This window comes from Ambystoma mexicanum, chromosome 1q, assembly GCF_040938575.1.
Source record: "Ambystoma mexicanum isolate Mex_15411 chromosome 1q, UKY_AmexF1_1, whole genome shotgun sequence".
Taxonomy (NCBI): domain Eukaryota; kingdom Metazoa; phylum Chordata; class Amphibia; order Caudata; family Ambystomatidae; genus Ambystoma; species Ambystoma mexicanum.
In genome coordinates, this window is record NC_090922.1 from 1,112,398,445 (window position 1) to 1,112,412,278 (window position 13,834).

The following is a 13,834-nucleotide window of genomic DNA, read 5'->3' on the forward strand; positions in this document are numbered from 1 at the left end:
TGTTACATGGGCTCCCTGCCATTTCTTCAACTATCCCTTTAGCCAGTAAATCTTTAATCACTCCCCTTAACCCTTCCTGGGATATTTTCTATTGTGGTATCCTTGGGGAGTAGAATGTTAATTTCAATTGGATCTACTGCCATACATCCTACATAATTTTTACTTGATGCCGACTCCCTTTTATCCACTATCTCAAGTTCAGGTGTTAAAGTGTTAGAAACATAACATTAAACGAAAGATTCAGCAGAGTTAGTGAGGTAGACACTGTGCGGAAAGTAAATATGTAAATGCAAGCGTTTCAATAAGTCCATGGCCAAATTATTTAAAGCACTTTTATCTGTGAAAACAAACTGAGCCATGCAGGAATGGGCCCTATCTAAAAGCAAATGGGCTCTGATACCTGACTATGGACTGAATTATTAGAAAATACCACTTGGGTGCAATTATCCCCGGGAGGGGTATTGAAGGCACTAGTTTGTGGGAAATACTGTTTGCTCCTGTATCTAAAAGGAACTTATGTTTCTTTTCAGCAATGCAAAGTTCCACATATGGACCAGGTGAGAACCTCGTTCAGGGTAAATTGTCAGGAAATCTGGCGAGGTGTGACTTGAGTGTGGCTTCAGGAAAATAGTCCAAATCGTGTAGTGCGCTCCATGGTCATTCGTCATCTGTCACCTTTTCTCAACTTTGGTGCATAGTCCGACTGCATTTATTTGCATCAAACAAAGCACTGAAGCGCAGAGAGGTGACAACCTATGCTTTGCTAGTGCTCTCTACCTTACTTGCGGTCTTTAGCGCCTTAAATATGTGTTTTTCAGCTGCGTTAACATGACAAGTAAACACAGGGTCCTTGAAAGGTAACTCACTGACTGGGTGAATGAAAGTTCGCTGAGTAATTATAGTGAAATACAAATTGACATGCAGGCGAAGCCTCAACATTTGTTCATTTCCATCCTTACCCTCAGCTCAGGGGGGAGGGTCACTACCTGCTGGTATTAGTGCATGCTCTTTTGACAGTAAGCTATTTCCTAGCTTGAGAGCAGTCCCTGTAACTTAACACACACACATCATTTGGGATTTCGCTGAACTGTTGTGTGATATTTTGACAGGGAAAAGAGAAAAAACTGGTGTTCATTTAATGTATAGTTCCACACTTTCTCTTATCTGCATGTCGGAGCACAAGTAATGGACTGCTGATCACTTGAACTTAGGCATGTACACCTATTTCTTAATACAAATGTGTAGCACGATAATCTGAATGTTAAATGGCTGCAGGAATGTGGCTGGTATTCTGTGTGAGCATGGCCTTGGGCTTTTCCCCCCACTACCCTGCATCTTCCTCATGCCCTACTCCATTCCTAGCCTTTCCTGCCTCCCTTCTTTTTTTTACTCTGTGCACTGCAACACACCAGTGGCAGAAACATTTGGCCAACATAAATGAATAATCTTGCTATTGTCCTCTTGTGTCTCTGCAGTGCCATTTTCGAGGCGCAAAATTACCTGGTTCATCTTATAGCCCACTCGAACCCATCTTTTTTTCCTGCGTTCCGAGTCAGTAGTTGTCAAAGCAGACATATGGTTCTGAGCACAGACAGACATTCAATTTTTTGAAGGGGGGGAAGGCTACCTTCTGGGAAGAAAACTCCACAATATGTTGATACTCTTCTGAGTTCAGGTGAGGAGTAACCTCGGCTAAACCTGAAAGTGATTTCCTTCATTATGCCTTCTGGCTGCCGATTTCGGAGATTGGGCACCATTTCATTGTGTTCATCTGCAGGATTCTCATGTGGCAGAAATCTCAAACTGAAGAGCAGACTCTTTCAGCAAGACTGCCCATTCTAACCACAAATTGGAACTACATCCAAAAGTGATCCAGGATCACTCCCTGAGATGGAACTGGTCAGTTGTGGACTTGTTTGTAAAATAGTGAAACAACAAAATAGTCTGGGGGATACCCTACTGCTATCTTGGGGTAATCATTTAGCATTATCCTTCCTTCCCACCACTTTCCTTTCCAGTGCTACTTTTATCTACAATGAACTGGAGTTGCTTGCTGATGCTCATCACTCCCCTGGGCCAGCAGGATTTGGTTCTTTGACCTTCTACAACTTACAAGCGTACCTTCCTATGGTTGTCAAAGAGCACACCTGCTCTATCAGGAAAAACCTTTGGGACTGGTACTACATCCTTACAATTGCTGAGCAATAATAGTGCAGTTCCTGAGCAGCTGATCGTGGGCCACCTAGGGTTGGCATGGGATAATCTAGTTATTAAGTGGCTATTAAGCCCCCCGACCCCACAAGGACTCAGCCCCGCAATAAATGGATTAGATTTGGTCACCGGCTCTTGTTATCCAAATAAATTCATTTCTAGGCAACATTTGATCCTTTATAGCACATCTGGCTTCCAAGTTGACTTGTGTAGGGTGAAATTTGTGGAGCGATGGCCATACTGCAACTCACTCAGAATCCTTTCCACTAGTTGTATAAAATCGTGCAGTGGTTCATTGGCTTCCACATATGAGGGTACTTCATCTATTGTGGGAATTCATTGTTGCACTTGTGTTGGCTCCCAAGTCTTTTGAGGGGTCTTCTGTCTATTTATATTTGCTTACCTCGAAGTCTTCCTAACTGATATTTGCCTGCTCTTCAAATGAGTGAGTTAATAGCAGTAGACAGTCTTTCACAATTATAAGGTGGTGTCGCATAAAATCCCCTTCTTTTTTCCCCTATAGTTTTGTCAGATTTCCATCTAGGGCAGGAGGTTTATCGCCTTATCTTCATTCAAGACCCAACTTCTGACGGCGAAAGACTTCTACAAAATCTAGACATGTGTCAAGCACTGACTAGCACTGAACTTTATCTGAAAAGATGTAAAACGGGCCACCACCCGGGTAGACTTGATTACCCTGAGCCTAGGCAATGAAGCTATGAAGAGATCAATCGCATGATGGATCAGCTCATTCATTTTCGAATGCTATTCCCTTAAGCGTGTTTTTGCTCCCAAAGGATTTCATGCCCACACATTACTAGCCAAAGCTGTTCTTACAAAGGCATATCCCAGTGCATGCAACGTTTTCACCTTTTCTGCCCCTGAACTGTAATCTCCAGAATGGTTACAGAAGGCAGATGCCCAGTTTGGCCCAACTATTATTAAAAACATGTTTTAGATTTGTATCTGGACAAGTTGCCCTCTGGTTGATAGCTTCTTCCTACTCCTTACCCAGTTTGAACCATGTGGCCCTTCCCCACCCCAATATCTGACCCAATTAACTATTTAAGTCCCAGCTAGATGAATGCATACAGACTGGCAGGTGAAGCTAGATTGCTGATGTTGGGGTAGGCCGGTGCATGCACCTCAGCTTTCTGCTTTGTACACTAAGGTTTTTCTGTGCAAAAAGTTCTACTCTTGTTACTGTTTGGGCAGCAATCGCACAAGTATGGTGGAAAGGGTGTTAGACTAGGAGTACAGCACTCACTACAATGAATAACACATTGTTTTTAGGCTACATCATACTGTTTCCCTATTCACTATTAAAATAAATTGGGCTGGCTTCCAAGGAAAGTAGAAAACATGCTTCTACAATACTAATTGATGAATGTTTCTCCAGTGATTCATAATTATCTCTGTTGTGAATTGGTCTTATAAATATGTTTATTTTCTTTTTCGCTTTTGTAAATACCATGAGGCTGCTACAACTTACATGTTTTTGTATTGTGTGAAAGAAATGTTTGATGTTATCTGCTCCTGGTAGACTGTGTTTCCTGTCTGCTGGAGCTGATGTAACTGTACCATATTCATCTGAACATTTGTAATAATTTACCGTTCACCCGTCTGAACTAGCCATTGGTGTTAAAACCATCTACTGTGCTTTGCATGTGCCACAGTGAATGTGAACAGTAAAGATTAATTAGGTGTGTATTAATAACTGTTAATTTCTTCCCTTGTTTTAGGGACCTGCATCAGAGGATTTTAGCCACTTACCACCAGAGCAACGGCGTAAGAGACTCCAACAAAGAATTGATGAACTGAGCAGAGAGCAGCAAAAGGAGATAGACCAGAAGTAACCATACTTTTTCTTTACTTTGTGTTTTAGTTTAACACTTCTGGCTTGTAGCAGTCTATTGTTTATGCATTTAACAAACCTACAAATATTTTGGTCATCGTAACATCATAAAAAGAAAAGTTGACGCACAGTGATCTAAAAAATGCCAAGTGCTGGAGAGATCAAACGCGTTACAGTGGTAGGAAATCTAATTTATGCAGGACAGTGGAAGGGAGGCTGATGAAAATGGAGTAGTATGTAAAGAGGGTGGGATAGATATTGTGGTCTGATTAAAAACTAGTGGCTAGGGGTTGGTTCTTCCACATCTTTGCTCCCCTTTTCTGGCAAGAGTTGTTTGGGAGGAAATTAATAGATTTCTCCAGTGCTAATCTATCATGCAGTCCTCTATGGACCATCTAAAAGCCACTGAGGCATCCTATTGTGTGACAACCCGCTCTTCCGATTGTCACTATTTCTGCTCTCATCTGGCATCCAGTAGCTCCTAGAGCCCCATACCTAACCAGGCCATCAGCAGGTTCCCTAATGGGCTGTGGGAGGAGGGTCATGAGCCATTGGCCCAGCCCTATCATTTGTCCTGAGGATATACAGGAGGCCAGTTAGGTAAAGTGTTACACCGGTTTACCTAGGTTGCTCTTCTCTCTCTTTCCCTCTCTTCAAAACTCGTATCCCCCTTTCCTCTCTGCTTTCCCTCCTTTCTCTGGGTTTTCTCCCCCTTCCTCTCTGGGTTTTCTCCCCCTTCCTCTCTGGGCTTTCTCCCCCTTCCTCTCTGGGCTTTCTCCCCCTTCCTCTCTGGGCTTTCTCCCCCTTCCTCTCTGGGCTTTCTCCCCCTTCCTCTCTGGGCTTTCTCCCCCTTCCTCTCAGGGCTTTCTCTCCCCTTACCCTGCCTTTCCCCCCCTTCCTCTCTTCTTTTCCCCCTGCCTCATTTATGCTTCCTTTGTCAAAACACAAACCAATCAAGCAAGAGCGGCATGACCCTTCAGGAATAAAAGTGTAAATTCTTCAAAGAGAAGGTGGCCTATCTGTGGTATGGTTTTTCATCCCAGAGTGTGAGGCCTAAAGAGAACCTACTGCGAGCTACTTGTAGCCTAGCTCCAAAAGATCAGGGCCACATTTGATTATTTCTGGGACTTTGCGAATATTGTTGCAAATTCGTACTTTCGTTAACTTGCACTGAGACCATATCCTCAATGTTACAGAACGGGACTAAGTTTGAAAGGGGGTCTGCAAGAATCCGGTTTCACTAAGATCAAGTAGCAAAAAATGTCAGCATCCGCCATGGACCCCTTTGACTTCCAGTGTCCCCCAATATTGGCAGTGGATTGGGGGCAGTTCTGTCTCAATTAAAAAAGATGGCAAAGCTGTTGTGACCTGTGCTTTAGTGATGAGACTACCAACTACTCAGTCTTTGTGTGGGATGTGGAAAAGTTCCACCAGTACTTGTGGGGGGCTTTTTCACCATCAGGACACGCCCTCCAGGGCTTGCTGTCTCACCCCAACTTTATTTTCTCCAGATTAATTAGGTCTCCAAGATGCAGGAGTTATTCCTATATTGACATGTCCCAAGAGGGCCTAGTCACTTTGTATAAATTATGTCTATTGAGGATACCCAAGATAGTGCAATGGGTTCAGGGCAGATCCCACAAGGCATGTGGGTGCGGGCGTCTAAGCTGATCCTACCTATGCCCAAGTTGCTGAACACACAACCAATGGCTGGCCCACTACAAAAGTGATGGATCAGTAACTGCCTCACGTTCAGAAGGTTCCAGGCTAGTTGTCTGTTGAACGAGGGTTACTGCTCATAGGGGACAAGATTATTCCTCCTGCTAAATCGAGGGAAAGGTTTCTGGAAGCTGCCTATGCAGAGCACATGGGTAGTTATGCCACCAAGAGGAAACTTCACAGTGGGTACTTGTGGCTAGGCATGGATGTAGGTATGTACAGATTGGTAAGGCTGTGCCCAGTCCGGTGTGCGCCCGCAATACAAAGGGGTAACTACTAGAATTCCACCCACAACCCCCATGGATTTTGCCATCGGAACTTCGAGTAAGGTGGGGGCATTTACCTAATTGGCCCTGTTGATGGCCTTCCCCAAGTTTCTTGACATTCTATTGGATTATCTCAATCACTCATCACTTCCCTGTAAGAGGTGTTCAGGTGGGAAAGATGTCCACAGTACCTAGTCTGACAATGGTCCCCAGTTCTGTAGCAGGGACTTTCAGGAATCCCTCGTGGGTATGGCATAGAATGTATAAAAGACCTCTGTAAATCATCTCTTGAGCAATGGGCTCGTAGAGCAATTTAATAGTTTTATGGAAACCCTGGAGGTCAGCTTTTTAGCTGGCAAGACATGGGACGATGCTGTGACAAAATCTGTGGGACTACCGCACCATCCCCCACACTAGCATGGGATGGAGTTGGTCTGCTTGATGCGCCAAGGGATTTCGCACAAATCTTAGGCCTTGGTGGTTTTGTGAAAGACTAGGCAAACCTGTCAATGGGTCAGTGAGATATAGTATTGAGCAAGCAGGCTGCTATTAGGTCTTGGCATGATAGTACTGGACAGGCCCTTCAAGGAAGGAGACTGTCAAAGTTGGTCTTCCATGTTCCTTCTTTAGCCGAGGCAAACTGGGGGAGTTCTCAAACCACCCCATGTCCTGGAAGTGTATGACAGGAAGGTTTGGACGAGTGGTTGCTCTTGTTCCCTGCCGGGACTAAGAGCACAATAGGTCCAGATTATGTGCAAAGCAGTCCAAGAAGAACTACAAGTGGGCAAAACTACAATTTATATTCTATGGGTGAGAGCAAGATTTAAAGAAGGAAAATCACCAAGCCACTCATGCTCCATTTATGTCAAAGTGTAAAATTTCATGGAAGCAGGGGGTAGAGGGGTGCTGTGCTCAGGTGCCACCACCTCTGCACTATTATCACCTTTTCAATAGTGTTCTGTTGTTTCTCTGTTTTATCTACGCGTTATGTTTGTACCCTTGTTCTGTTAATTTCTGTGGAAAGGTGGAACTGTTGTATCCTTTGTATCTTTATATCTCTGTATCACTTATGCTGTGCTCAGTGAATTCCAAGAAGTAGGTACACCTGTAGTTTGGTTCCATTTAATAGGTCCCCTCCCCAGGATTCCCAGGTTGTCAGTCGGCTCTGGAGACCTGTGGGGAGCGGGCCTTCCTCCTGAGTTCCTACCAATAATTCTCTTACCTCTGGCCTTTGTTCCCAGAGTGCTTCATTCGTCTGCCCCAGAGTGCGACACATCATGGGGTTTCCGGATAGGCACCAATTTCCTACTCCAAACAGCAAGTGCAGGACTTATGCTTCACAGGTCGGGAGAGGAGCAGAGTCGAAGGGAACACCATGAACCTGTGCTGCAGCCATCTCTCGACAAATGCTTTTTCCCCATTCCATTGGTTCATCAGATGCTCCAGAGGTTTAGGAAGTTGACCGGTTGCTTCTTGGTTCTAATAGGCTTTCATTGGCCAACAATGTTCTGGTTCTTTGCACTAATGAATGTGCCATTCTTTTTTTCAGATGCTCCCCATCGCTCCTCAACTTCCATCCCTGTAAAGGGGGGGGAGGGGTGCAGACTCCTCCATTCCTCATCAGTGTCACTGAACCCAGTGACTTGGTGCCTGAGGCATTAGGGCTAGAACATCTGGGCCTCCTGAAATTGACACCAGCAGTTTTAAAGGCAGAACAATGGATTCTAATAGAGTTCAGTGCCAGAGCAAAATGGTTCAATGTCTGTCACTGGTCCCTAGAACGCCAGCATGATCCTCATGAGGCTACTATAGATCTTTTTTTCGAAGATTTGGCTCAGTGGAGTGTCAGCCTATCTAAACTCTAACAGGTTATTGTGTTTTTTATTTATTATTTTTTTTTAATAACCATGTCATTGTCATTTTGAGGGTCTTAAAAGATTGCATCTAGCCGGGGATTTTAATGTTCTTGCGCATAGACCATTCGAGCCAATGGCTTCTCTTGATACGACTCTAGTCTCCAGGAAAACAGCTTCTGCTATAAGGATGAGTGTATTGAAGACTCTGTCTGACAGTGAACAGTTTACTGTGTTCCATAAAATATCCAAAATAAACTCCGATTTTTCATTAACCTGGAGAATTACCATCCCACTTTATTTCTGGGTCCCCTGTGACAAGTAGAGGACTTTACATTGTCTCGATGTCCAAAAGGCACTAACATTTTAATTGCACATATCAAGTAGTATCACAACGTCATAGTGGCTTTTCATCACTTGCATGGGCTAAATGCAGGAAAACAGGCTTCTAAAGCTTTGATAGACCAGTGGATGGTGCCTTGCATTCTACAGGCCTACAAATAGCTGGATTTCCAAGACTATAGGCGGACTTGAAGGAGGCTTGGTAAGAAGACAGTTGGGGAAGAGCAGCTGCTGTGTGGATGTTCACAAAGTGTGGTGAACCACAGTTCCACGATCCACACAAGTGACTCACCCAGGACTGCCTTGAGGTAGTGGTGCAGCCTGCTGAAGTGGGACAGCGGTAGCAGTGGCGCGGCTCATGACACCTGGAGGAAAAATGGGTCATTCACCCTTCTGTATGTTTGTGCTGGGGCACCGGGAGTCGAGACGGCAGCATGCTCCACTCTTTAGGATGGAAGTGGACAAGAGATGACAGCAGAAAGACACTATAGGACCTCACAGGAAAAGCCCTAGCCTTCTGCTTCGACAGCGCCAGGTGAAGTCCTGGATGTTTGGAATATCATAGAGCGGTTGGGAGGACCCGGTTTGAAATCCCCATAGAGAAGCATGTGGAAATTTAAGGGGTACTTTAATAAAATAAAAACCCAAGGCTAAAACAAAAATACATTAAAAAAAAAAGTGAAATCAGGATTAAAACAGAAGTCCAACTTGCCAATCATGAAAGAGAGCCTGACTTAGGAGAGCCAGAGTGGAAACGCCCGGCCAGCCAATCCTGTCAGCTGCCAACAGAATGAGGAGTCTGACTATAAAAGCAGAGCCAGCTCATTCTGAACTTGTCTGTCAGGGACAGGTTCCATGTATTTCTCTCCAGACCTTGGTGAAAGAGCTGTATGCTGAAGGAGGAGATGCTGCCTGTGTGAAGGAGCCTGGAATGGCCTGGGCTGCTGCTTGAAGAGCCTGGATGAAACGGATTGACCCAGGGAGGACAAGAGTACCCCTGTAGCACCATCTGTCTAAAAGATGAAAGAGCTGACCCACCTGAGAAGCCTGGGAAGAGGCTAAGGCAACACCTTGCTAAGACCCTGGTCGAGAGACCAGGACGGGAGCAGGCAAAGAAAGAGGAAGAAACTACCAAGTGAGAATACGTCACAGAGTGGGTAAGAGATAGAAGCCAGGGAGAATGACAAGAACCCTAAAGTAAGACAGGGGTAGGTCGTCAAAACCCTGAAAGTAATACTGGATAAGGTCAAATGGAGACAGAAGAAAGGACCCGAACAGGAGTTTGGGCCAAAAGACCCCAGAAGCAGAAAAGGGGCAGAATCTAAAGGCTGCAGAAGAGAGCGAGAAACCTGGAAGCCCTCAGAGGAGATTGGGGAGGATACTAAGTGAACCAAGAGTGAGAGATTGTGAGAGGGAGGAGTCAACCAAAGGACTAAGATAAAGAACCAAAGTGAATTGCACAGCAACCCACTCCTGCTAGTCACCCAGAGCCTAAATATCCCCCAACCATTTTCACCACGGGCACCCCATCATCCACTGCGAGTTGATAAGGCCCTCCAACTGCTTTAAATGTCTGGCACTCACTCCCAACCTCCAACAACTTACACCTCCAATGCCTTGCTACAACACCTTTACAGACACACTCCAACATTCTCCAACGGCAGTGTTTCATCGACAGTCGTTTTCACGGCTGTTTTTTATGACTATGCTTTGCTGAAAAAAATCAGACATTTTTTGGGGGGGCAAGATAAGGCATTGGGGGAGGTCTTGACCAGTTAAAAATGGGTCAAGGGGAGAGGTTTTGGTGGGCAACCCCCCAAATAATTTCAAAAGTATTGGATTACTTTTTTTTGGGAAAATGTATTTGTAAAAACACCAGTTGTAAAAATGACTGTCAATGATATGACACAGAACCTCTCCAACACCCTCAAGCAAACTAGCAACTTAATTCTCCTATACACTCCAACAGTGCAAGTCTCAATTACCCGCCTCAAACATCTTCTATCTGCATTCAATGCATTTCAACTATTACTACTCATTATGTCTCAAACACCCTCTCCCAACATCTGTAAGTCACTAGTATGACATCTTAAGTCCCCAGTACCAGCCTCCATAACACATTGAGCCTCAAGTACACATCTCAAACCCTTCTTAAATCCGAACACCCTTCCACTGAGAGGCTGTTACCTGCCGCTAACATCATATCTCTTACATCTTCTTCAATGTCTAGAGCCTCAATCATCTTAAATCTACAGCACTCTCCAACAACGAATTGAGTCTTAAGGACTTTCCCCAATATCTCGCTCAACTACCTTCCTCCAACATCTTGATCCTCAAGCACATCCATCAAACTTTAAGACCCCAGCACCCCCAACACATTTTGTGTTAAGTACAATCTCCAACATAAGTCTCGAGCACCCTCCGCCAACATCTCACATCCTCAGCGGCCCTTAAACACCTTAAATCACAGGCACACCCGTTAAACAGCCAAAGTCCCAAAAAACGCTTCCACCATACCTTAAGTCTGCGGTACCGTCAATTCTTAAACGTTCCAGGCGAATGCCCGGTCAACATCTTAAGTCTGCACTGCGCGCCAAGCCATAAATCTTGTGCACCGCCCACCCCCAACATCCCAAGTGTCCAGTTTTTTTGTTAGATGTGGAAGGATGTGTTGAAGGCCACAGTCATGGCTGTTTTCTTTTCAAATGTGAACAGTAGCAGCAGCTCCATGACATTGCGGTTTGAAAAGGTCCATTTTATTAGTTTCTTTGGTCCTTTATATCTTGCTTAATAAGCACTGGAACAGGAACTGAACCCATTTTGCACTGCATCCTCTTTGTTCCCAAAGCAAGTGTTTTGCTCCTGAGCTACCTACCAAATACATATGTCTTACTTCAAAGGTGGAGGGCATCTTCATGTGAATTATTTTGCCTTGAGTCTATCTACAGTGCGCCTGTGATGTAGATCTGGGCCAGGCAACACAGTGCCCAAGCAGGATTGGTGGCAGAAGCCACTGGGGCACACCCCTCATCAACTCAGTGGCTCACTGGATGTGCAAAGCAGACAACGAGAAACACAGATTTGCATTCATTCTGCCCTGTCACTGAGGGCTGCAGGCTGCTCTTACCCATTCCCAGCTAGCTAGACTTAGCCCCCCCATACCTTTCCTGTTGCTACAGTACTGAGTATGCGCTGCACAGGCAGCCCCGCCTCTGAACCCAACGTTTCAGGCATTCTTCACTAATGTACTGCCAGCCTGTTGGCGGCTTCATGATTTTTCCTGCATCCATGTTATTTCTCCAGCTAACGAGATCTAGATTCCAGGTGATCAAAGCTGTGGCACATTTAGCTGCATTTAAAACTGCCTTTTTCAGGTGCAACAGATATCTGCTATTGGTCCCACCTCTTTGTCCAGTGACCATGGGGTCACATGGACAGGTGTAGGGATAGCTGAGGGGGGAGTCGGGCGTAGCATCTGCTACACCTGGCAACCCCCAAATGACGTCCCTGCTGATCCCTCGCCAAAGAGGTCCTGGACCTGGAAGGCAACTAAAGGCCCCAGTTTGAGTTTTCGCTTAAGTGGACCTGTTGGTCGTCTACACGAGGCGACTCTTGGAGAAGACCACCTTGAATTGATGGACTTTATTTTAGCGAAGGACTGTAAGTTAGAGATTTTACCTTCAATGCTTTCCACTGAACGGAAGGGCTTTTAAGTTTCTTTTCTTCGTTGCACCATTTGATTTGGCTATTCTGACAACTCACTTTTCAGGAATTTCTGATTCAGGAAACCTTTATTTTACGTCGAGGAGTAGTTGTGAGAGGCTTTAGGGTTTTTACTACTTTGGGCACCTTTTTGACTGAATAGGTGAAGTGCACCTTACGTTTGCGTTATTCACTCAGGGATGGTCTTCTAAATCATTTGTGTTTGCAAACTTTATTCCTTAAACCCTGTTTTGTCTTACATTTGCTTAATAAAGAGTTTTCTTTGAAAAGACCCAAAATATGAGATCCTTCTGTTCGCCATGTCTTTGCAAAAGTGACTTGGAAGCGCTCCCCACATCTGCGTGCTGTAATAATAACATGCATGAAAGAGATGCACATACTGCATATGTTATACAGTGGTGTAAACATTCTCCTTCAATTAATTGTTAAATTAATCTAAAGTAGCTTACTGGGGATTTGACTCATTTTGATGCCTCTACTACATCTCCTTGTGATTTCCTAGGTCTGTAAAAAACGTTTAAAGGTGCTGTACGAGAAACAAGGTTCACGGTCAATCATACATGTTGTTGCTTTTTTTGCCATCCATTAATCCATGACTGTAAACATTTATCAACGTTTTCTCCTTTTACCTCCTCTCCTTTTAGCATTTGGTGACCACTATATATTTGTATACGTAGCTACCTTGCTCAGAATGCTGCTTTCTGTTTTGCTGGCCAGAAAATATACAAACGGGCTGCCTTGGACTCAAGGGGTTCAGCTCCTAGCTTCCGGGTGTAATGTAATGCCGAGTGCTTATTGGTTGGATGGTCGTGAACTGCAGTGAGGATGGCTTGGCTTCAGATGTGTGTATGCTATCCCCAGGTGGGCTATCTGGGAGAGGCTTGCGTGACTGACAGTGGATGCAGCCATTTATTGAGTGGATGTCTGAGCAGATTGTGAAGCAGGGGCTTTCTCTGAGAAGGTGAGCAGGCAGAGTCAGATGTAGACATATTTCAAGTGAGTTGTGGTACAAAGTCCCTGACTAAGAGGGTCTCTTTTGGGACTACCTCAGACCTCCCCTCCCCTTGTTGGGGAGGATAAAATCCAAATGCATAATGACAGGGGCACTGGCCTAATGAACCAGGCCCCGTTGAGAGGGGCAGTCCCGTGTGTTTTCGCATGGTGAAGCACCCAGGAAAGGAATTGGCATAATGTTTTGATGACCAAAGGACTGAGTGATAAAAAGGGATATAGGAGATCATGAAGCACAGGTTGGGAGTAGGAGTGGGCGTGAGGAAGTGTGAAAGATGCACACTTAACACCTTAAGGTTATATTCAGCTACTTCACATAAAATCCTAACTGGGAAAGGCGGTTGAAGAGTGACTAGGAGTAGTGGCTGTGAACCCCTAATTCAGGGAGATACCTTTACAGGTGTCCTCTTTTCATACTACAATAGTTGCCCCAACAATGTTTAGAATGCTTCTGTGCCCTTATCATTACCAGTTAGTGGTATGGAGTAAATCCTGTGAGCAGTTGTGACATGCAATTGGGTTGCCCAAAAGGTAGACATTTTTGGAAAATCACATGTAAATCAAATGACTGATTGGTCCTGGGTGGTCGTAGCCAGTAAAAGAGGGGGAAATGGGCGAAAGGTAGTGTCCAGACTACATACTCCAAAAGCACTGAGGGCCACACATGGATCCATCATGTAACAGTAGGAATGAAGAGTGGAGCAGTGCCAAGCTCCCATGGCCTCTAACCCCCACAAATAAATTTAAAGCCCTGATGAAGAGCACAAATACAAGAAATATATATATCTAGCTGGCATTCCATATTTATAATGTTACCTTTCCAAGTTGTGTGTGCGTGGCATTTACTCTAATCA

At 44.8% G+C, this 13,834-nt stretch overlaps 1 protein-coding gene across 3 annotated transcripts in view; it reads left to right on the forward strand.

Annotated features, from left to right (window-relative positions):
* FNBP1L (formin binding protein 1 like) overlaps positions 1 to 13,834 on the forward strand; it is a 1,167,050-nt gene that overhangs the window by 898,384 nt on the left and 254,832 nt on the right. For all 3 annotated transcript variants that reach the window (XM_069641836.1, XM_069641837.1, XM_069641838.1), the window contains one exon: positions 3,954 to 4,063. In XM_069641836.1, coding sequence (XP_069497937.1) covers positions 3,954 to 4,063 — 110 coding nt within the window. The remainder of the gene's footprint in view (positions 1 to 3,953; positions 4,064 to 13,834) is intronic.